We start from the raw sequence: 23,451 nt of genomic DNA on the forward strand, positions 1-23,451 counted from the left end.
CTTTATCACACCATTTTTAGCCAAAAAGGATAATGAACTGTAGTGCATGGAAATACTTCTGTTCTCCCGTACAGAGACTTTATGTTAGGTCTTTGTCAGGCCCCTGGTATCTGGGCCTCAGCCGAGACCCTGCAGCCGCTCTCAGATCTCCCTCAGGCTCTGAAAACCTCGCTACTCCCCCGTGCTGTCCCCCCCGCTCCATAATGGCACGTCCCACTCGCGGCGGGCAGGCGGCGAGCGCCCGCTGCGAGGCAACGCTTGGGACGTTCCACCGCAGGAACTCAGGGGGCGCGGCTTCCGGGCGCCGACTTTGAACCCGGACTGCGCCGCCGTTGCTGCCATGACCCAGTCGGTGGTGGTGCAGGGTAAGGAGGCCGTGGTGCCCACATCTCCCGCCGCCCCCTTCCCCTGCCTGAGCCGTGTCTCTCCCCTTTGCAGTGGGACAGTGCGGGAACCAGGTGGGATGCCGCTTCTGGGACTTGGCGCTGCGGGAACACGCCGCCGTCAACAAGGTAAGGGCGGCGCTGCCCCGCCGGCCCGGGGCCAGCCGCCCTCGCTGCCTTCCTTCCGCGCTGGCCGCTGTGTCTGCGGAGCGCTGTTTGTTTGGGGAAACTAAGGGCGCTTCTCTGTGAGCACAACCACCCCCAGCTTCCTGTGCCGTTTTACTAATCATGGAAACAAAACGTACGGTTAAGTGTAAGAGACCTTACACGTTGTTAAATAGGAAGGTGGGCAGTCATCAGCCGCGTGAAGTTTAACGGGGATTGGCGCATCCTGCACCTGAGATGGAACAACCCTAGGTGTACGGACAGCATGGGGAATGAGACACTGGAAAGCAGCACCTTGGAAAGGGACCTGGGGATCCTGGTCGATGGCAAGTGGAACATGACTCAGCAGTGCCCTGGCAGCCAGGAGGGCCAGTGGTGTCCTGGGAGGCGTCAAACACAGCAACACCAGCCAGGCAAGGGAGGAGATTGTCCTGCTCTACTCTGCACTGGGGCAGCCTCACCTCCAGTGCTGGGGGCACTTTTGAATGCCGCAGTATAAATAAAACACATTAAGTTGTTAGAGAACATCCAAAGAAGGGCCGTGAGGACAGTGAAGGGCCTTGAAGTGAAGCCATATAAGGAGCAGTTTGTGGTCTGTTGACTTGGTCTGTTCAGCCTGGAGAAGAGACTGAGGATCTCATTGCAGTCTGCAACATTCTCAGGAGGGGAAGAGGGACACTGATCTCTCCTCTGTCGTGACCAGTGACAGGACACGAGGGAATGGCCTGAAGTTGTGTCAGGGAACATTTAAGTTACGTATTAGAAAAGGTTTCTTCACCTAGAGGGTGGTTGGGCACTGGAGCCGTCTCCTCAGCACCAAGCCTGTCAGAGCTCAAGAAGCATTTGGACAGCACATTCAGGCACATGGTGTGACTCTTGGAGTGTCCTCTGAAGGGCTAAGAGTTGGACTCTATGTTCCTTCTGGGTCCCTTCCAACTCGGAATATTCTGTGATTACTAATTCTGGTCAGCTTTCTCCAGCATTTCCACCCTGAAAAGCTCAGTGTGTCTCCCTGCAGCCAGGCATTAGCAGGCCTGAGGCAGCTAACATGGTAATGGCTGTTCAGTGCTGGTACTTTGCCACTGGCAATAAAACAAAAGAGGACACCCCCAAAGCCCACCAGTGTTTTCACATTAGCTCCTGCCGTGACTTGCTGTACAGTTTTACTGGCCCAAATAGCAACATGAGGAGGGCATAGGAATGTGCTGAGTACCCTGAACAAAAACACACTTTTCTTGCTGTGACTATAAAGCACTTAAGGTACTTAAACTTGTCAGATCTCTTTAGCTTTATGTTGGGGTCAGTACTTTCCATGCTATCCCTTGGCAAGGAGTTCAAGAATCAGTGTGATTGTGGTGTCCTTTTTCCAGAATTCTGTGGGCATCGGTATCACAGGCGTGGAGCTCTTGATGAACTGAGAGTTATATCAGTGATGAACTGAGTCAGCTGAAGAGCAGCTCTTCAATTTAATAATTGCATTGGGATCTTCAGTAAACTATAACAGTTGCTTAATCTTGTGCTGAAAATTTTTTTTAATAAGAAACTGATGTTTCAATGAAATGTTCTTTTTACAGCTGACTAGAACTAGCTGGATTCAACAGAGATATTCACTCAGTTTCAAGTGGTAAAGTTTGACAGGTGTCTTTCAGAGGTCCCTTCCAACTTAAATTACTCCATGAAAAATCACTGAGAATTTTTGACATTGCACATCATTTTGTGTTGTTTCCTTTTAGAAAGGAATGTATGATGAAGCCTTAAGCAGTTTCTTTAGAAACGTAGACACAAGGTAAGTTGTTATCAAGCAGTTTGTGAGTTTACATGCTAGATCAGTACGTGTGGTATCTTCTTTTAACCTAAGTTATAGTTTTCTTTAAGTCATATTTAGTTTGTGCTAGAAAAAGATTTTGCTTTTTTGTATTCTCCTCAAAACCTTATATTTGCATTTCCATTTTATCTATATATACTTCAGTAGTTAAATATGTTGAAAGTGTGTGGGTTTGTTTTCCTTTCGATTTGTACCAAATGTGGACAATTAGGATCTGATAGTTTTTGCCACTGCAGATAACAATCAGATTGTGTGCCCTCTGAATACCAACTGAGCAGTATTTCTTGGGGAGTTGTGAGAGGAATTGCATGTAAGATAGTCAGAAAAAATTGACTATTTTTTAACTCTTAATTATCTGACATTTTGTTACCCAGAGTAGTGTCTATCATTGTTTTTTACAAGTGAACCAATGCATACCTTAAAGCCATTCAGTTATCTCTTATCTATCCAGTTACAAAAATCCTTGTAGTTTGCAAGAAGAAAATGTGTACTTGGGATAGCCTCTAACATTTTAATTAATAAAAAACCACTTGACCAACCTTTGTTTCCTTCCATTTTATGAAAAGGTTGCAGTACAGCAATGTGACTTTAAGTAGAACAGCACTGAAATCCAAATTGCTTTGTCTCAAATTCAACCTCTTTGAAAGAACATTGCAAATATATTGGAATTTATTATTGTCATTACCCATTGACATGGGTATTTCTGAGAATACTTTTTTTTTTTAATCAAGAAAATTTGATCATAAAAAATGTCTGTTTCTGTATGTGCCAGATGAAACCACCAAATTTGTAATTGACAGGTTGGCTGCAATAGAAACATCTGTTTTCTCTCCGAGCAACCTGGTCTACAGGAAGGTATCCCTGCCCATGGCAGGGGGGTTGGAACTGGATGATCTTTAAGGTCCCCTCCAACTCAAGCCATCCCATGGTTCTAGGAATGTTGGGAATTTTTTTCAGCAATTGAATCCAAGTGATTGAAGGTATGATCTGGCATGAAAGACCACAAAGCCAACAGTAAGAAAAAGAAATGTTGTCTTGAGGTTGGTTTTATTTCCCCTTGTTAGTCCCCGAAGAGAGATTCTGTAGGTGGCTTTACTGGTGCTATAGTGTACTCTTGCAGGTGTTGTGTAGGCTAGAGGAATCACATGAGTATTGGAGGCTGCTGAGAGCTGCTCACCTAATGAGAAGTGTCTAGAGACCATCTTTGAGTAAGAAGTTGGAAAATTCTTGAGTAATCCTGTACAGCCCTGCACTCTTTTGCCCTTGTTCCTGATGGGACTCGGTAGGATCAGAACATAGTGAATTTTAGATGAAGTTTTGTGAATGAATGTGGAATAGTCTAAGACCAGATTAGGTAATAATGGAAGAGAAAATAATATCAGTCTTCCAATATCCCTGCCTTTTTTTTCCCTTGTGCTGAATATAGTTTGGCCAGACCATAGTATCTCATCATTTGGTTGTAACATATTTTATAGTCTCCTACATTGGCTCAGTACCTGGGAAAGAAGTAAGATTTAGCTATGTCAGCCCAGCAGGATTTCTGAACTGGTAAATCATAATAAGCAGAGTAAGTCAAGCACAGCACTGTGCTGTTGCAATTACAGAGCTTTCTCACCTCGAGCACAGGTACAGTGTTGTACGACCCCCACTGAAAGCTCATGGGGAGCTTTTTTCCATTGTTTGATGTGGATAAACATATCATGTTCTGATAAAACATAATCCTTTCCAGTTTTGGCAATGCTTGTAGAATTGCTGCAAAGCAGAGGCTGTATATGAGAGTAAACTTTTATGCTTATCTTTCAGCTTCTTGAAGTAAAGTTTAGGATAATTCTGATTGAGATCATGTCCTGTAATTGTATTACTTTCAGGAATTATAAGGTCTTAGCAGCATGTTCAGGGTGTTTCTGTTTGTTTGCGTTGTCATAGTCCTCCAAACACAAAATATAAGAGATAAATTTTTATTATAGTATCTATTTTATGCTACAAATCTGATCTTAGATTTTTCTGTTACTGTTTTTTTTTCAGAAGTGGTGATAATGGTCCTGATATATACAAAGGAAAAATCTGCACTTTAAAAGCACGAGTAAGACAATCTATAAAGGTCACTCTTTTTACATTGAGTATTTATGTCCAACTGTGGGAATTCTCACGAAGTTCTTAAAATTGCATACAGGTTTAAATACTGCTTTGAATAGTAAAATTTCTAATATTAACTTTTATTAATGTAGTAATACAGTTTGCTGCTAGTCTTGTTCAGTAATTTATATTGGAATTTTAATGAAATTATTGCAGATATTATTGGATTGGGTTTCTTTGAGCCACTTTAAAAATTAAGAAGCAGAGAAACTTGAAACATAAAAATGTTTTAATTTTTTTATTCCCAAGTTGTGAGGCAAAACATTATAGAATTTTAACAAAATTTCATCATCCGAAATGCAGTCCTATCAACTTCTTAGCAAATCAGCTAAGGTGAATCTAGTTGGTCTCCTAGTTAACAACTGGGGGAGGAAAGTTTCTCTGGAGCAGAGTAGAAACAGAATTCCTTTTGTATTGTAAATAATTTCATATTTCTTTGTGTGATTATTTCAAGGGTGGTTTGCTTACTGACTGAATTTAAATTCTTTCCATTTTCAAAGGCACTGTTGATTGACATGGAGGAGGGTGTGGTAAATGAAATTCTACAGGGACCATTGAGGGACGTGTTTGATAGCAAGCAGCTTATCACAGATGTTTCTGGTTCAGGAAACAACTGGTGAGAGCCTCTTTAGAACACATTTCTTAGCAGCTAATTAGATGGCATTTGAAAGGGGAAATGATAACCAACCGTTGCTTTCTGTGTTGTTCTGCACCTGGAGATCTGTAGCATTTTACCAGCAAACTTGGAGTCACTGTTGCCTGGAGGAGGGCTTTGAAAAGGCTCTTACAGAAGAATAATTCTGCTGATATATCATTTTTTCTCTTTTTTTCTCCTTCTTTTTTGATTTTCTTTATAAAAGAACATGCTTTTTATTTTTGTTTCTTTGGCATTCAGCTGCTTTCATTGCTTAGTCGAAGCCATAATCTAGTTTGAAACTGTGCAGCTACTGTGGAAATGAGATATATGAACAAATACACTTCTGATTTCTAAGCACCACGGAGTCTGGCTTTGTGCATATAAAGTACAATGCCAAAAGAGAAATTCAGAAAAAAATTGATTAACGTAATGTATTCCAAATTTTTACAGAGACCTTAAGGTGTTCTAGTAATATTCAGTGCACTGCAGACTGGAAAGCAGATCACCAGCAAATATACCAAAAGAGAGTGCAATATGGAGAGTAAAATAACTTTACCATTTACCAACTTTGCCATCTAGCAGACAAGTGTGTTGAAAATGAGCTGTTTGGGGATTTTTTGTTACTAGTAGCAGTTGACTTGCAAAAGGCCTCACTCAAAAGATGATCTGTATACCTATTAGATAGGGATATCTTTATTGTTGAGGACTGTGTAGCTTTCATTTCATTACTGCAATTGGATCATCCATTGTGAGAGTTTACTTCCTTTTCAGTACAGAATAATAAGTGCATACTCCAAAGTTGTGAGCTCAGAGCTGTTTGCATCCTCCCAAGTTAGAGCCATGTCCTGACTCCCATATGCTTGTATGTAGTCACAACTTAGAAACTCTCACAGATGAGGTGTTGCATCCAGCTTTGGACTCTGAACTCTAAAATGTCACATAGGAGTTAAAAATAAAAACTTAAAGTTGATTTTTGTGGGGGGAGTTTTAAAGTACTTTTCCTGTCCTTAGGGCTGTAGGTCATAAGATATATGGCTGTCAGTACCGGGAAAACATAGTGGAAAAGCTGAGAAAAACTGCTGAACATTGTGACTGTCTACAGTGTTTCTTTATAATTCATTCCATGGGAGGTGGTAAGTAATCTTTTTATGGGGAGTATGACTGCAGTACCCACAGATGAAAAAAAACAAAATACATGGATCTCGAAAAGAAAATCAATATAATTATCTGCATCATTCAGAATGCAGATTTAGAAAATTAGCATAGTACAATTAAGTGGACCTGTAATTATTTATCACTTGTTTTATTAGAGCACTGAGGAGTTCTAATGTGCTACCCAGAATGAAAATGCAGCTAATATTCTAAAGATGAGGCAGTGAGTAGATCAAGACAGGTACCAAAGACAAACACTGAGGTATTACTGATCAGAAGGGTCAGTGACCTCTAGACACTGACAGCATTGTCATAATCAAGTTGGTTTTAATTGTGGAGAAGGAGTTTTCTAAATGGCTTTGAAGGAGACTTCTAATGTTGCTTAACTTTAGAAAAATGTTGTTTTTCTGTTTTCCTTCTACATAATTCTCTTGAATCTGATCTAGTTACTTTGTTAATAAGCCAAAAGGGAGAATCCTTTGCAGTGACAATTTTGTCATTATTGCATTGCCATTAAGCCTTCCTACCCCAGAAACATGAGAGTAGCATGTATTATAACTGTTTATGATGTGGGAAAAGGCACAGAAAATAGTTTTAAATGTGAAGCAAGGATTTTGTCAAGGGCCTTTTTTGTGGCCATTTGCTTCATTTCAGAGACCCTGCAGGTACTGTTACCGTTATTGTGAAAACTGCTGTCTTGTTCATAGATTAAATTGTCTGCCACTTAGAATGTAGTTGAATAGTCAGAAAAAGACCACAGTTCAGTTCTCTCTTTTGAACTCAGGGCTGTGTGCTTAGTGTTAATGAGGAAAAAAGCCTGTGTGCTGGGGGGAAGGGGCCGTTCTTTTTTTACTGAAGAATGAGAAAATTTCATTTAAAAAACGCTTAAAGGAAAATAGTATTGTTTGGGGCAGTTCAATACTTTTAAGCAAATGTTGTGTTTCATAATTCAAATTAAAGAATTGAAAATAAGAAGTAGAAATACTAGGTCAGAAAAATGTTTGTTGCATAATAGGACTTTATGGTTTGCAGAAATTTTTGAGAATGTATACTTCATCCTGACTGACATACTGTGGGAAATAATTTTATTACTTAATTATTTTCCTGTCTGGGAAAAACCTTCCTGCCTTAATTACCTTTGAGTAGTAATACTGTCAGCCAAATGCTTCAGAAAATATTCATTAACATATATAATTGAAAAGTGGTATGTCTCCTACATGAGTCTTAGAGCCTAAGATAATGTGGGGAACCTGTCTTCTCTCATTCTGTCTTCATTCATAATTAGGGACAGGATCTGGTCTTGGAACTTTTGTACTAAATTTGCTTGAGGAGGAATTCCCAGAAGTATATAGATTTGTTACTTCAGTTTATCCATCTGGTGAAGATGATGTGATTACTTCTCCATATAACAGTGTTCTGGCTATGAAGGAACTTAATGAACATGCAGATTGTGTACTACCAATAGAGAATGAAGTAAGAAATAATATTCTATTGCTGTAATTTTTTTTTATTAAACAGTGGAAGTGTCTCTTACTTTTCAGTACTGATTTGCTTACCAAATCTCCAAAAGCATAATTTCACTTTTTAAAGTAATAATTGAACTTCTAAGTTACTTGCAAGCTTTTGAAATGAACATGGGTATCACTAAAAAGTTACTTTGCTCCTTCAAAGTAAGATAGAGTGAATTTTTTCGTGTCTATTTCAAGGTAAACAGTGAAAAGCTTGTATTTATTGAGATAGAGTGTTTTCTATTCTTTTAGCAATCAATTTGTGCATAGTATTAGTAGGGTCCTGCAAGGGCCTCTGACCTCTCCAGATTCCAACAAACTTAACTCTGCTGATTAATGGTATGGGAATCATGTATATACTTGACCTTGCAAAGTGCTCGACTCTTTTGAATCTAGCTTCAGTGGCTGTCTTGCTGTTGGCTTATGAGAAAAGCAAGAGAAAGTGTAATTTAGTTAGGACTATATTTTTTGCTTCACAGGTGCTATCATCTAAAACTGCATTTTAAATTTTCATGAGGATTTTGAGTAGTTGAATAAAATTTGAACCTCTGAGTCAAGCTCTGTATATATTTGTGATATGTAAGGCACGGACTTTTAGAAACACTTCAGTCAACTGGAATTGCTCAAAAGTTGGACTTAGATGTATAATCTTTAAGCTAACATTACAATGTCTGAGCTTTCAAGATTATTAGAACTGAAAAAGTGCATTACTGAATTTCAAAGTTCTGTACTCAATACTACTGTGCTTTTTTTTTCCTCTCAAAGTCTCTATTTCAGATAGTTAATAAAATTCATCAGATGATCAATTCTGGGAAGTTAGGATCAGCTGTGAAGCAGAACAACTTGGTAACATCAAATGCAGGCAGTGCAAAAACACTACAAGTGAAGCCATTTGATGCAATGAATAACATCGTAGCCAACTTGCTGCTGAATCTGACAAGGTAAAGTTACAGGTTATTCCTCTGTAACAAAGTAGGATTGCTGGAGGTGGTGTGTGCTGTAAATATGCTGGCCTCCATTAACTTGAGTAATATTAATTGGTTTTCATTAGATATGAGTCTTCTCATTTTAAGAATTGGTTGCTAAATGCTAAAGTATTTGAAAGTATTCAGATTGTAGTCGTGTTGCTTTAGCCATGATAGTCTTAAAACTGAAGTGAATTTATAGGCAGAATGATATTGTCTTCCATTGCCTAATGGAGCCCATGGAGGTTTGCCTTTCTTGGCCAGTTGCATAATTTTATAAATATTGTCAGATCATTTTTGTTTGCAAACTGTCTATTGCTGCAAGAAATATGCTTCTGGAGTACTGGTCTGTTTTTCTTTTAAACAGCTTGTCGGTAATGCTAAGTCACATGTGTTTTATTATAGGCTGTTTAGTAAAAGTGGTATTAATTAACTGGTATTAACCAGCTGGTATTAATTAACCAGTATTAAGTGGTATTAAATATTGTTCATGATAATAAATCAGTGCTAAAGACTACAATTGGGAAACAAGGAATCATTCTTGGTAACTTATTGTTCTTTAATGTTCTTAATGTTCTTTAAATATAAGTAAATAAGACATAGCATTGTTACTGCCAGATGTGAAAGTTTGTAATTATACTTGAACACTTGCTTGAATGCTGTGTTGTTTTACAGTTTTATTGTACAGAACAGCTGAAAAATAGATTTCATGAAAGTTTACCTTATAGAAGTGATTTACTTAGTTTGTAGCAGTTTCATAACAGTTTGTTAATTTTTCAGCTCTGCTAGATTTGAAGGTTCCCTAAACATGGATCTTAATGAAATCAGCATGAATTTGGTTCCGTTTCCTCGACTTCATTATTTGGTTTCAAGCTTGACTCCTCTGTATACACTGGCAGATGTTAATGTTCCTTCTAGAAGGTAAGAAAAAATATTATTGGAGTTTCAAATCTAAAGCTTAATTTCTGATTTGTTCATAGTTTTAATTTAAAAGTTCCATTCTGTAGCAAAACTCTGGGTGGAAGTTCTAAAATTTGTATGTCTGCCACATTTTCAAATTCATCCTGCTGATTTATGGAACATCTGTTGTCCCTTTCCTCTGTAATCGTTGAGCCAGTAAACTTGACATCCTTTTAATCTCTGCTGGAAGTGTTTCTATTGGGAAAATGTATTACTTAGGACACACACCACAAGTTCTTTTGAGTAATAGTTTGCACTTGACTGACAAAATACTCTAAAGACAAACAAGGGATTAACTAGGCTCTTTGGGGAAATGACGGCATCTTACTTCAGTCTGGAGATACAGTGGGTGCAGTGAGCCTCTTTAACATCTTCTTGTATTTTTCTGCCACAGCAGAAAAATTACCAGTTAAATAGATTTTGCTGCTTTTGGTGGATTATGTTCAATCAGTGAGAGGCCCAAATAGTGATAGAGACAGCTAAGGGTAAGTGATGGAAGTATGCAAAGTGAAGTAGAGGGCAGGACCACACTTATTTTCCAATAACAAGTTGTGGCAGTCAGATCTGTTGAAAACATAACCTGAGGAGAGAGTACAGGGCTAGGGGGGAAGGTAGCAGACTATGTGGAGATGGTCAGCCAAAGATGTTTCAGAATGAAGTGGGAATAGTAATATTTTTGTCTCCTTTTTTTTTTTATAATAGGCAGATTGTGGCAGAGGTGATATAAGAAAAAATAAATGGAGATTATAAATATACAGCGTTTGGAACAAACTGAAAAAATGGCTTAGATGTTGTGGGTCCACAGAACACCTTCTTTGGTATCCCACAGTACAGTGAAACTTGGTTAAGGAAGTGAAGAGAGAAAGAATATAATCTGCATTGTCATCTTTTAAAGCAGTCATGTGTAATAAAATTAGAATAAGTAGACTAGACAAGTATGTATAGCCTGTCTTTTCCCAAATCATTAATCAAAATTAATACAGTTCTATGACTCATTGATCCTTTTAAATAATGAAGTCTAACAGGCAGATAATCAGTTCTGTAAGGGTCAGCAGCACTTTGATATTCCTTGTCAGATCCTTCCCAGTGAGATTGTCCACTCAAATTGCCACATAACCAGAACCCCAAGTAGTTAAATTCTTTTACATAATTTTAAGACTTTGTAACCATTGGCCTCAAATTGCCTTTATAAAGGCAACTTCTCTGACTCAACAGTGGCTTGTAACTTGAGGATGAGGAAAAAATGGATCCAGTGTGTTTTTAAAAACTTCTAATGCTATATGTACATATAAAGGTTTGAATCTTTCCTATAATTTATAGTCCTGGGTTAAATGTACCTTTATCCAGAATTTTATGAACTTTAAAATCCTGAAGGTGGACATTCTGAAGAACTTTTGTATCCCACTTTAGTAAAAGAAGATAACTGTTTTCTTTTCACCCAGGTTAGATCAGATGTTCTCAGATGCTTTTAGCAGAGATCATCAACTAATTCAAGCCGATCCAAAGCACAGCCTCTACCTGGCCTGTGCACTTCTTGTTCGAGGAAATGTACAGGTTTCAGACCTTCGCAGAAACATTGAAAGGTTTGTAATACCGCACAGAGTAGTCATGGGATTTGTTACAGAAACTGGCAGATGTCCGGAGCATTCCAGCTTTTCATTTGAACAGTTTCAATACCAAATCAGTTTACTCCAACCTCCTTCTCTTAGTGTTAGAAGGGGAGAAAACATAATTATATAATGAGTGAAAATAAGTGATATTATTCCTGGATTTCCAAATAAAGAGAAGTGCTACTCCTCTCTTTCTTCAACTTGCAAAAAAAAACCAAAGCCCAGCCTTCCAGGGGTCTCCCAACAGAAAGGATGTTGGAGTAATGAGTTCTGTAGTAGAAGTTTGTTTCTGCTGAACAGAAAGCCCTTCTCTTTCCATGGTTACTTTCATGTAGGTAAGGAATCATTTTTATTTCAACAACTCTGTGTTGTTAGCACCCGTTTTCTACCTGGGACACTATTGAACTACGTACATGTAACAGGAAAGGCAGGTAAAACGGAATTTATGGGCAGACATGGGTGCATGGGGAAAATTTCTGGGATTCTAAAGTATTTTACTTCTTTCAAAACTACAGGTAGACTGATTGCACCCACACAGTATTAATCTGCCCCTTTGCTAAATCTCAGAGTGCTTGCAGTCCCTTTTATAGAAGCAGGTATTTGTGACTCTACTTTTCAAATCCCAGTGCATTAAATTAACAAAAAACAATTGATGTTTGCAATTTAAATTTAACATGGAGACAGTGGTTTAGTCTGAATTCTAAAATATCTTATTCACAGTGATAGTTATAACTGTTCTCCTTAATCCTGAGTGCTTAAATGTTAACCTTTTCAAATTGTTAATTGAAAATGTTAGTAGTTAGCCTTTGTGCTCTTTATATTCCTTAGATAACTACATTTTTGTATCACAGGTTGAAGCCTTCTCTTCACTTTGTCTCCTGGAATCAAGAGGGCTGGAAAACTGGTTTGTGTTCAGTACCTCCTGTGGGACATTCCCATTCCCTTCTGGCTTTAGCAAACAACACCTGTGTAAAACCAACTTTCATTGAACTCAAAGACAGATTTATGAAGCTCTACAAGAAAAAGGTGCAGCTCTTATCATTATAACATCCATAGTTACTAATCATCAGCATCTTGCATTATTGAAACACAGATCTTAGTGTTGCAAAGGGACAATATATGTTTATAATTAATAGCCCAAGGGTTTTATTTGTGTGACCAGGTGGCTTAAAGCCCCATCCAACCTGGCCAAGAACACTTCCAGGCATGGACCATCCACAGGTTCTCTGGGTAGCCTGTTCCAGTGCACAGTAAAGAATTTCTTCCTAGTATCTAATCTAAACCTTGGAGTCCACCAAGCTTTCTCTCACTTTACTTCCTCAGCAGGACAGGAGAAAAGTACAGTGAAAAACTCGTGGGTCAAAAGAAAGACAGAGAGAACACCCACCAGTTATTGTGGGCTAAACAGACCTGGCATTTGAAAAATTAATTTATTGCCAATAATAGCAGAGTAGGATGGAAAGAAATAAAAACAAAACTGAAAACACCTTCACCCCCACTCCACTGCCTTCTTTCCAGCCTCAGAATTCCACTTCTATTCCTTCTTCGCTGATCTGAGTGTCTGCAGGGCTGTTTCTCTCATATTTTGAGTCTTCTATCTCACAGCTGTTGTGCAGCATTTTACCCCTCGATAAATATGTTGTCACAGAGGCATTACCAGCATCACTAATGGGCTCAGCTGTGGCCAGTGGCAGGTCCGTACTGGAGCTGGCTGGGATGGTTCTGTTCAGCATGGAGGTAGCTCCTGTTACCTTCTCACAAAAGCCACCCCTGCAGCCCTGCACTCCACCTGCTGCCAAAATCCTGCCATGTAAACCCAATCTCCAGGTGTACCCAAGAAGGCAATATAAAAAGATGGGTGTTTAAGAAGTCAGTAATCTTGACTGTGATTCATTGGGGGATTGTTGCCAAAGTTGCCAAGTGTTTAAACAAGGGTTGTCATGATGTAAGTCTCTTAAGTGCTGTTTTGACAGTGCTTGCACTCCCTGCTTCAGTACAGGCTAAATGGTATTTATTGAGCCAAAGCAATCAAATACCAAGAAAAGGATAACACTGAATTTTTTTTATTCTCTTAGGCTCACCTTCACCATTATCTGCAAATAGATGGGATGGAGCAAAGCTGTTTTTCAGAAGCTATATACTCTTTGTCTGACCTAATAGAAGAGTACAATGAACTGGATGCTACAAAAGGTGGGCCCAGAATAGATCCTTCAAGGCTGAAGATAGCTCTTTAAAGAAGGAAGAACTGATTTTATAAACAACAACAAAAAAGCACTTTCCCTAAGCATCCAGCCACTTCAGTTAACCAGAATGACTTGCAGCATGCCTGACTATTTTAATCCCAAAGTGGGACCAGCACAACAGCTTCCTTACCCCAAGAGTTGTCATTAAGTGGTGAGCCCTGCCTGTAAAAAGATTTGAAGGCAGCTCATTGTGGCTGGTATCAGTAAGGACAGTAATCCTAACTGTGGAGTAAATTGACACACCATATGGTGTGAAGAAAAGGAAGAGAGTTTGTATGTAGCAGTCAAAAATATAATTATCTTCTCAGTCTTTGAACTTACAGTAAACTAAAGGAAGGTCTTGCTTCAAAGAAGGATCACCATTACTAGATTTAGTTTTTAACAAGCGACTACGAAGAGAAGAAAAGCCCATGTAGTCTTTTCAAAGATAAAAGCAAATCTCTAATGAAACTTTCTTACACTTTGCTGTAGACATTTCAAAATGCTCTAAGCTATGTTCCTCATTTTAGTATTTCTGCTTCTATTTTGTACTTAGCTGTATTAGAGCATTCTTAGATGATACCAAAATTGGCAATAACAGAAAATTCCAAAAAATAAATTTTGTTTCAAGTGTTATACTTGGAATATTAATTAATCTTTTAATGATTCATATTCATGAATGCTGAGTTGCACTTGATAATGAGATAATACACAATACCTCTGAGCGAATTGTGCACTTATGATGAAGTTACAATAACCATTTGGAGAAAAACACTTATAGCCTTGAAAGAATGCAAGTAAAATAGATTATTTAATATTTATAATTATCAGGGTAAGCAGCTTTTTATATTACAGTAAGAACTTTCACAAAATAGAATGTACAGCTGTTTGCAGTTGCTTGCCAGTGAACTGTTACAGATCAAAATGGATTGATAAAATGATTTCTTGAAATTTGAAGTCCTTCTAGCACAGTTGGTGTGGATATGTAAGTAAAGGCAATTTTGAATGTATAAGCCCAGAAGTATTCAATAAAGCTTTGTGATAACATTTGTTGACAGCATTTTTTAAGAAACTGTTCTAAAAATAGCAAATTTCTTAAGTCTTGCGTCTATTATCTGCAGTTGCCTACTTATATGTTCCTTTGCACATCCAGTGTTTCTATCCGTAACATTAGAGAAAGACCATCTGTTGGAAAATGCAATCTGAGATTAAAGTTGACGATTTCTGCTTCAAAACAGCATTGATGTGTTTTACTATTATAGATGTATAGCAGAAAAGGTTAATTTAAGAATGAAGAATGATAGATGAAGTATTACAAGGCAATTTTTTTTCCTAATAGGTTAGAGTATCTATTTGTCTTTGTGGGCAAAATCTTGTTGCAGTGGGGTATGAAGCTTTCTTACTATGTTTCTTAGTTACCAGAAGTTCTTGTTTGAGCACTGCTGGTGTTAGATACATTCTTGAGAAGGATGTATCTCCCCATGTAAAAACAGTTACATTTAAAAGATGTCATCTGGCATTTTACAGGTGCTCTTTAATAAATGAGGGAATATTCACGTATGTAGTTTCATTATAAGCACTGCTGTGGCAGGGGGTTATGCTGACTCTTCAGGATGTGAATGTGCTGTTGCACTCCATGTGTTATAGTCAATGGTGTAATTTGTCATAGGAGTTTGAGTTGGGAAAATATATCTCCAGGAGCACTGCAAATCCTCTGACACACACACGATGTTATCCACATCATCTTCCATCTGAAGAAGCCTTCGTTGGGACACTCAAACTGTACAGTGATCATTTTGGACTTATTAGGAATGCAGCACCTCTTGTCCAAGCACACTCCACAGAAAGTTAGTTTGTATCTTTGAGTAGTTGAGCATCCCGAAAAAACTAGCTTCTCTGCTGTTGGAAGCTGGAAAGTTGGTTGACATGTTTTTCCCTTTGGAATCTTTAATATTAAAACAAAGAAAACCCTGAACATTAAAAGCAGATCATGCAAGAAAAAGTTGTGACATTTACTTAGAAATATCTTGAAAGTTACTCAATCTGAAAGCTGCTTGATTTTTCCTTTGTCAGCCAACAAATAGAAAATATTTTTGAAGTGATTGTGCATCAGGACAGCATTAGCAGCACTTATATTTCAGGACATTACATTCTTTTGTTTGAAATTGCACATCTGTAGTTTGCTAATGAAACATGAACATTAATGGTAGAAAACAGAAGAGTTATTTTAAACCCCATAAAAAAGAAAGAAGTAGATGTGTATTAGTACTTGATAATAAAGCCGTTTTTCCATTAGTTCCAATATTTTAATTTTCTGTTAGGAATTAATTTTATGCTAGAAAATACCTTTATTTTCTTCAGCATATTGGTCAGACAAGGCTGGATGAAGCATAATCTCTTTTCTTTTTTCATTTCACATTTTCTGTTGTCGTTGGTCACTCTGCTGGACATGCCTATGCCACAGGTCCTGGAACAGGGTGTCCAGGGAGTTGCCTGTATGAGGCACTTTTTCTTCAAAACTAGTGGTAAGCTTCTGTAAGCTAAGACAGCAATATTTTATTTATGCAGCCCCAAAAGGATGAATTGAAAATACAAGGATAAGAATTTGATTTCTGTTCATGAAGATACTTCTGTAGGTAAACCTAAAAATGAGACATAAATAACATTTATGCAAAATTCAGCTGAGCTGCAGTTAAACTTTGCTGATACTGGATACTCAGATCCTAGCAAGGACTATGAAATTGCATGTATTATATGACCTTCAAGTTTCATGTGATGGAAATGAGTGAAAAGAGTTAATTGTGGAATTTTTATGAAATGTCCAGATATTTCTTTTACTTTAGGCTGAGCATAGTTTGTAAAGACTGCTGAGAACATTAATATTTGTGTCTTTGTAGATATCGATAAGACTTCAGGTTTTGTATTGAGGAATGAAATTATCCAATCACTTTTAGATACCACTAAAAAACCTGAGGGCTGGATTAGGTGGAGCGTACTTTAAAAAAGAAACAAAATTGCAATGGAAAAGTTCTACAAAAAAACTATTTGTAGTCTCTGCCTTTATATATGAGCACAGGCAGAATTACCTGGAATTACCAGAACTGCTGTCTACTTGGAAAGTAGACAGCAATTTAAAGATCTCATTGAAGCAAGCAGTTTAAAAGCCTGTCACAGATCTGCAACAAATAAAAGGAAGTTAAATGGTTTTTTACACTTGGTACATTTTTTAAAGTATGACCTAGTTACATCTCTGTGTATCTGAATTAGGTAAATCAAATTGAAATAGAAAGCCAGAAAACAAAGCAAGAGGAGTAAAATGAAACTTAGCAGTTTCTATCCACTCTAACAGAAAAGGGACCTTTCAAAATACATATTAGCCCATTGAGCCACCCATGGAATTCATGGACAAGTTGACAAGATACTTCTGCTGGACTGGGAAATGGGAGAGGGAAGACTTTACTTGAAAAATATTTTCAAGGTGTTTTTCTTCAGAAGATTCCCAAAGAACAGCATCCTACAGCATGTAAAGCCACCACAGGGAGAAGGTGTTGGGTCCCTGAACCAAACCCAATAGAAAGTGTGCTTTTGCAGCTGGGTGTCTGCTTTCAAGGCTATGGTGTGCAGCTGATCCAAATTCCAGAATAAATTATGTCCTGTTGCAGTCAGTGAAGGAGTTACTGAAGCTTGGACTTTCGCTTTTGGATCCTCTGAAGGACTACAAAGTAAATGGCTTAATGCTGTTCTCCATATATCTGAAATACATTAATTGGGTTTGTGGTGAGATGTATTTCAGAGGCTCATGTGGTTTGGTTGCCATTGTTTTCAATGCATTGTGGTCTCTCTTCAACCATATTAGCAAAGTTCTCTAGAAGTTAAATCTCTCTTTACTTGAAGTCACTTGCTTTACTGATTATATGTTTATACAACAGCATTGAATGTATTTTTGTTAAAAGGCTTTGATACTCGATATAGGTATTGTAACATAATTTTGAAGTGAAGATGAACATTTTTGTTTTGGCTTAATTGCATGACCACTGCTTACATGTGAGAAGTTGTCCAAACTGGATTTCAGATTTTGTAAGCACGTCTGTTTACCTGGAGATTGATTGATGTGCATCTACTCAGGAGCCTTTGATAAAGTTTTTTCTGATAAGCATCCTCTTAGTTTTATTTTATTGATCCATGATGGTGATTCAATCTGCCACCAAATAAATTGCTCTGCTTTCTTGTACCTGCATTAGCTGTAACGAAGATGACTTTCACCATGGAAAGTTGCACATGCACAGGGAAGGAGATGGCACAAGCATAAGCAGCTGTGGCCAGGGAAGGGCTGGCATAGCTGCTTCTGGCAATGGTGCTTCCTTAGAGTGAAAAAGAGAACTTGTGTTAGCAGCAGAGCAAGAATGGAGTTAAAGGGTCAGTCCATTGACCCAGGCAGAGTTGCATGGACAAGCTTATGAATGCTTTTGATCAGAATGAATGAAGTGGGGGGGAAGTGTTGTTCTTGCAGTGACCTAAAATTTGTGAATGCAGGAAAGCCACTAAGGCAATTCTTATAATTTTCTACTTTCTGTTGAAGGAAGAGACCTGCATTCTGTTAATGTATGGATGTGAAAACCAAGACTGCCTAACACCACAAAGCAGGAAAAAGTGGGGCAGTTCCCAGGCTGCAAAATGGCTGTCCAGCAGCATCCCTAATTGGGCTGATCCAATGAGTAGCAAAGCTCTGCAGAAAGATGCTTTGGCCAATTCCCTGGTGACAGAAGCCAAAAGCCTTTTTGCTTTTCACATTCATTAGAGAAATGAATCTGTGACCTGAGAATAAGAGGGGTAAGTGGGACACAACAGTCACCCTGGCAAGGGCCTTGAGCAAGAACTGGGCAAGTGCCAGTGCGCTGCCTGCCTGGCTGCTGGAGCCAGGGACACTAAATGCAGAAAAGCTCATGTACAGAAAAGTTTACCAGTGTAGCCAGGCTCACCTGACATCAGTCTGTAGTTGGTTGATTGAAGTTGCTTGTGCTGTCCCAGGCCACAGATGGATTGTCCTGGTTTCTTTGTGCCTGGGACCCTGGTGCAGGGACTTCCTGCTAATCTTGGTGTGAAAACAGGGGTACATCCGATTGTACCACTGACACACAGGCACTTATAAAGCTGGTTAGGCTGAAAGGTCTGCCCGTTGGCATAATAAACTCCATTGAGCTCACATCCTACAGCTACCAGATCTGAAAATGGTGAACAGCAGTTACTAACACGGGACAAGCACATGAGTCTTGCTAAACAGAATGCTAAAATGTGGTCAATCTTTACGACATCCACAGCTCTGTAAATCAGACATCAGCCTGTCTGCCAATAACAGGCTTATGCACAATGCACTGGTTCCACTAATGCAGGTGAGTTTAAATACAGTCCCTACTTTCAGATTCTCTGACTGAGCAGTTGGAGGACTAAATTCACATAAATTCTTTAGCACAGAGCTGTGCAGCATCTGCAAGCAGATTTTTCCTCCAAAACCATTCACCTGGTGGTCCCCACCCTCTTGGATTTCAAGAAGGGAACGTGAAAGAACAACTTACATGCACACACGCCTGTTTCATACCTAGGCTCGTCTCCTGAGTAGTCGCAGTAGAGCCCTTTGTGGGGATCACAGACATCTGCTTCATTGCAGGGCTCTCCTGCCTGCTTGGCACAGACCTTACAGCAGCCACAGCCATCCTTCACCAGGCTGACCCCAGGGGTGCAGGCTGGCACCGGCGGGCATCGGCATGGCCAGCGGCAAACTTCCTTGCGCTGGACTTCACCAGTTTCTGTAGGTTTGTCTCCAGGCTGCTCTGGTGGGCTGTGGAAAAACTTACACATGGTGGGCTGTTTTGAGCACTGAATGCATTATGTGTAGCTAGAATACCATAAAATGAAGTCAAGATGGAAGAAACTGACAAGTTACATGAAGATATGCAACATTTCTTATTTCACAAGATCAAAAGGTGAGAGAGGCTGTGAGGATTAGGTAGAGAGCAGAGCACCACTTTCATCAGTCAGTATCATGCACTGAGATGTTCCACAGTGAGCCTGGTCTCCTGGTTGTACAAAACACAATTCTCTGGTCTTCCCTTTACCTTCTATAGAACAAAGCTGAAAATAAGTTTAAAAATAAGTATTTTAAAGTTGATTGTGGTTTTATTGTAAGTATTTCTTCCTAGAATCCTTCTGTCAAATTAATTAGCTTTTGATTCTCTATCAAATTAATTAGCATTTGGTTCCTTACATTGTTTTATAGCCAGGCACAGTCCCGTGTGCCAGTTCTGATGGCAAGACCCTTTTAAAATAGGGAACCTCTTTTGAATCTTATTTTTGCTCCAAAATTTGAGTAGATGCTTGGGAAAGAGCACTGTAATATCTACAAATGGTCTTGTGTTAGATGCAAAAAATTAGTCCTAATAAGGGAGGCTCGTAGCTGTACTGAATTTAATAGGTCACTTTCTAAGAGTGTATTTATTTGCATGACTAAGCTTCCATTGAATCCAGGGCTTATGGAGCAAAGACAGATCTCATTAAAGAGATTTGTATCAGCAATAGGAAGTCAAGATCTAGCCAGAATTTACTGTTTTACACATTCTGTCTCAGAATTTATGACAGAAGAATTTTCTTTTTTTTTTAACTTTTATTTTTCTTTTTTTTTAAGTAAAGGAAGCCCGAACTAATTCTTGATGAGCTTATTTTTCTGAAGCATGGGGACACAGTAAGTTAGCACAGTGTGAAAGGATCTATTTGTCTATATAGTCTATCTGCATTTTTTAAGAACTGCAACCAAAACTTAGCAGTTTAGATCTTAGCATTTAGATCTCAGCGTTTTTATGCTGCTGATTTCAGCAGAAATGCAGATCATGGTATAGTTATTCTCCATGGATGACTGGTTTTGTAGTTAAGAGGGGGCATGCACAGCATTTGGCCACTCTACAGCATGGGGCCTGGGAGCCACTCTTGTCACACAGCTCTGACTGCCAAAAGAGCAAAAGGGAAAGAAGACCCAGCCCCTCATCAGGTGCCAGTATCACCATCAAGCTTGCAGAAAAAAACCCAAAACATCTATCCTTATTTTTTTTTCCGGGTATGTGAAGCCCAGCCTGTAAGTTTCTGTCTGTTCCTCCAAACTGCAAGGCTCTACTGGTGTAGAAATCACCTCCAGCAGAGATGCTGAGGGAAAGGGTGGGATTCCATTCAGCTGGGGTTCCTCGCTGCTCAATTTTCAAACTGCAAGTATCTGCAGTATTCAGCATTTCATATGCCATAGCCCAGGAAAGCTCTTGCAGCATAATTGAGCTGGCTTAATTGAGTGCAGTAGTAAATGACCTCTTAAAAGCCTTTTTTCTACCCCTAATTTCCATTTTTCATGGTCATTTACAACTATTCTTATGATATCTTAATCTGCAGATACTAATGAAGCTCCAAAGTAGTAGCTTTCAAGTTCCTTTGGCTGAATGATTTTTAAGCTAGATACTAATTTATATAAGCAATTCATATAGTAAATGGATGTTAAACAATGTCATGTGGTATTCCATGCTGTATGAAGAAGATAGTTTCATAAATGTGTCATTTGTTAAAATATTTCTTTTAATCCTTTTTAACTAAATGCAGCAATAATACAGAAACAACTAACTCAACTATACTTTTTAAGGCAGCTAAGTCTTTCCTATAAATCCTGATGTTAATTTTATGAATGTGTGCATTGGACTATAAAGGTTCTTAAAGGATTGTTCTGGAAACAAGACAAACAAGTGTTCTTATGCATTTAGCAGTGTTTAAGGCAAGATGCTTGCTTTAGGAAACAGTTCCTTGCTGCTTTTTTCTTTAAAAGTAGAGCATTATTATTATTATCATCAGAAATTTGTTCATATGCCAACAATATGAGGTTATGTGGTTTGAATCAGATATCATGTTTCAAAATGAGTATGTGTAGCAGGAAGTAATCTTATGTGCTTCAACCAATATATTTAATTTGTATTACAAATTGAAACATGCTTTAAACCTACAGACTGCTACTTAGGGGAGTTTTCTCTGCTGTTGTAGGGAAAGATGTCAGCTGAAAGGTATGAGACTAAGAAGTTCTTACAAAGTAAGAAAAATACCATTAGGCAAATAGCTGACAGTTTTTACTGTGGAATTACTGAGAACTTCGGTTTCCATGAGACATCTTCACATATCTGTTAAGTTACAATGAAAATGTAAAGTTCGCTTGTACAGTTTACAGGTCAAATGTTTTTCTAATTTGTGCTTCCCCAGGTTTCTATACCAAAGCTATTCACATCACACAAGCCCCTTGCATACTTTTCCTGATCCTATGGGCAGATCAGAAAATGAGACCATTGTGTAAGAACCCTTCATGTCTTGTTTGTTTTCCTGTGTTTTAAAGATTGAACAAGGTCAGTGTGGCATACATAAGCAAATAACAAAATAGGCAATGTATTATCACTAACGTTTGGTTATCTTAGTCTGGCTTTAAATATGCAGAAAGCGGAATGAGACAGCCATTTGAAAATTCTGTTGACATCCATCTTGATTGTAAAGGAAAAATACACTGTGTACATGTAAAATGGATTTTCAAAATTAGATAAATAAATAATGAAACTAGCCTTTGACACAAATACCTTCAAAAAAAGCTAGAATTTAAAATTGTCTCATAAGAGATAAAGTATAACACAGCCCGGGTGCCTTTCTCATTTGTAAGACTAGCCTGACTGGACTCAGACTGCTGTGTGTATATATATATTTGCAAGCACATGTATACATATACATATGGAATATGAGCATGGATAAGATGTTTGCTTTCTTACTGCATCAGATAGTCATTTGTGCTTCTACTTTAAAAAAATAAAAAAATAAGGCAAGGTCAGTGACAATTTAAGATTCACAAATACTTTTTTCTTCCCACCAAGTCATATTAATGTACAGAGAGAAAAAAAATTACCAAAACATGACTGATACAGTAAATAAGCTATAAATGAAATTTACTCAGGAGTAGGGAATGGCTCCTGATTCTTTATGAGGAATTTACTTCTCTGAAATTTAATTCATCATAAAGCAAATAAAAGCTTTTAACCGGGACAAGGTGAGGAAGGGGGAAATCTTTTTCTTCTTTTTAATGAACTTACCTGTTGCGTATAAGGGATGATGAAGATGGTGGGAACAAGGAGCCACCGCATGTTCCTGCACTTTCAGAAGTGAAACTGAGAGATAGGGAACGGGCTGAGCTGTGTCAGAGGAAGCACTGAACACAAAGCTCTCCTCTGTCTCCCTTGCCAACCCTGCTTTCCCCAGCACATGCACGAACACATACATGCATTCACACTTGAAATTCTGCTCTTCATACTGAACCAGCTTCAAACTGAAATTTCCAACTGGTCTTCTTTTCTCTGCCCACTGCTAGAATAGAGATTTTCACACCCTGCTTGATCCAATCCAGCTGATCCAGCCAGACTTAATTGAGGTCAGTTAGGGTGACATCTGATTCTTAAAATCTTACTGCTGGAAATGCAGTATTATTTTTAACTTGTCTTTAAATCAATATTGCAGGAATTTCTGAAATCTGAAGGGCAGAGCCCCAAATACATGTATTTTTTGTGATGGACGAAGCAGAGTTCTTCAAAAATTTTATTGTACTGTGCCTGGCAAAACATTGCTTAAAAATTCACAGTCAGTACATTCTCTAAAGAGGAAAGGAGATGCTATAAAGTGCTAGAATGCTGCTACATATTCTGCACTGTTTCTTTCCATAGAATTCTAATGGGGGAGCCCAAATTATATTGTACTTTTCCCTGAAGTATGCACCTTGTCTTATTGCTGTGTCACGACATTTAAGCACAAGATTGTTCAAATCTCCAAATTCCCACCTCC

At 38.4% G+C, this 23,451-nt stretch overlaps 2 protein-coding genes across 3 annotated transcripts; one reads left to right on the forward strand and one right to left on the reverse strand.

Annotated features, from left to right (window-relative positions):
- Positions 1-283: 283 nt before the first annotated feature.
- Positions 284-14,610, forward strand: TUBE1 (tubulin epsilon 1). 2 transcript variants are annotated; one of them, XM_014879302.2, is made up of 12 exons: positions 284-365; positions 439-512; positions 2,282-2,334; positions 4,399-4,456; positions 5,010-5,125; positions 6,158-6,279; positions 7,584-7,771; positions 8,572-8,747; positions 9,552-9,692; positions 11,174-11,314; positions 12,193-12,367; positions 13,417-14,610. In XM_014879302.2, the coding sequence occupies exons 1-12, from the start codon at positions 341-343 to the stop codon at positions 13,573-13,575; spliced, it is 1,428 nt and encodes a 475-aa protein (XP_014734788.2). In that variant the 5' UTR covers positions 284-340; the 3' UTR covers positions 13,576-14,610. The 2 variants fall into 2 exon arrangements, with proteins under 2 accessions (XP_014734788.2, XP_088018025.1); XM_088161899.1 differs by lacking the exons at positions 284-365; positions 439-512; positions 2,282-2,334 and adding an exon at positions 3,272-3,353.
- CCN6 (cellular communication network factor 6) lies at positions 14,351-22,763 on the reverse strand. The gene is made up of 5 exons (XM_014879252.2): positions 22,710-22,763; positions 19,137-19,410; positions 18,543-18,785; positions 15,910-16,103; positions 14,351-15,508 (listed from the first exon to the last, which is right to left on the reverse strand). Exons 1-5 carry the CDS (start codon positions 22,758-22,760, stop codon positions 15,227-15,229), a joined length of 1,044 nt encoding a protein of 347 aa, XP_014734738.2. The 5' UTR covers positions 22,761-22,763; the 3' UTR covers positions 14,351-15,226.
- Positions 22,764-23,451: the final 688 nt, after the last annotated feature.

This window comes from Sturnus vulgaris, chromosome 3 (genome assembly GCF_052056855.1).
Source record: "Sturnus vulgaris isolate bStuVul1 chromosome 3, bStuVul1.hap1, whole genome shotgun sequence".
Lineage (NCBI taxonomy): Eukaryota > Metazoa > Chordata > Aves > Passeriformes > Sturnidae > Sturnus > Sturnus vulgaris.

Bases quoted from the DNA above. Each gene is read 5' to 3' on its own strand.
- TUBE1 (XM_014879302.2), top strand. From the start codon at position 341: ATGACCCAGTCGGTGGTGGTGCAGG. The intron at 2,335-4,398 runs GTAAGTTGTTAT...TTTTTTTTTCAG, and splicing joins TTTAGAAACGTAGACACAAG to AAGTGGTGATAATGGTCCTG. The intron at 9,693-11,173 runs GTAAGAAAAAAT...CTTTTCACCCAG, and splicing joins GTTAATGTTCCTTCTAGAAG to GTTAGATCAGATGTTCTCAG.
- CCN6 (XM_014879252.2), bottom strand. From the start codon at position 22,760: ATGCGGTGGCTCCTTGTTCCCACCATCTTCATCATCCCTTATACGCAA. The intron at 16,104-18,542 runs GTGAGCCTGGCT...TTGCTGTCTTAG, and splicing joins CAACTACAGACTGATGTCAG to CTTACAGAAGCTTACCACTA. The intron at 15,509-15,909 runs GTATTTTCTAGC...TTAATATTAAAG, and splicing joins ATATGCTGAAGAAAATAAAG to ATTCCAAAGGGAAAAACATG.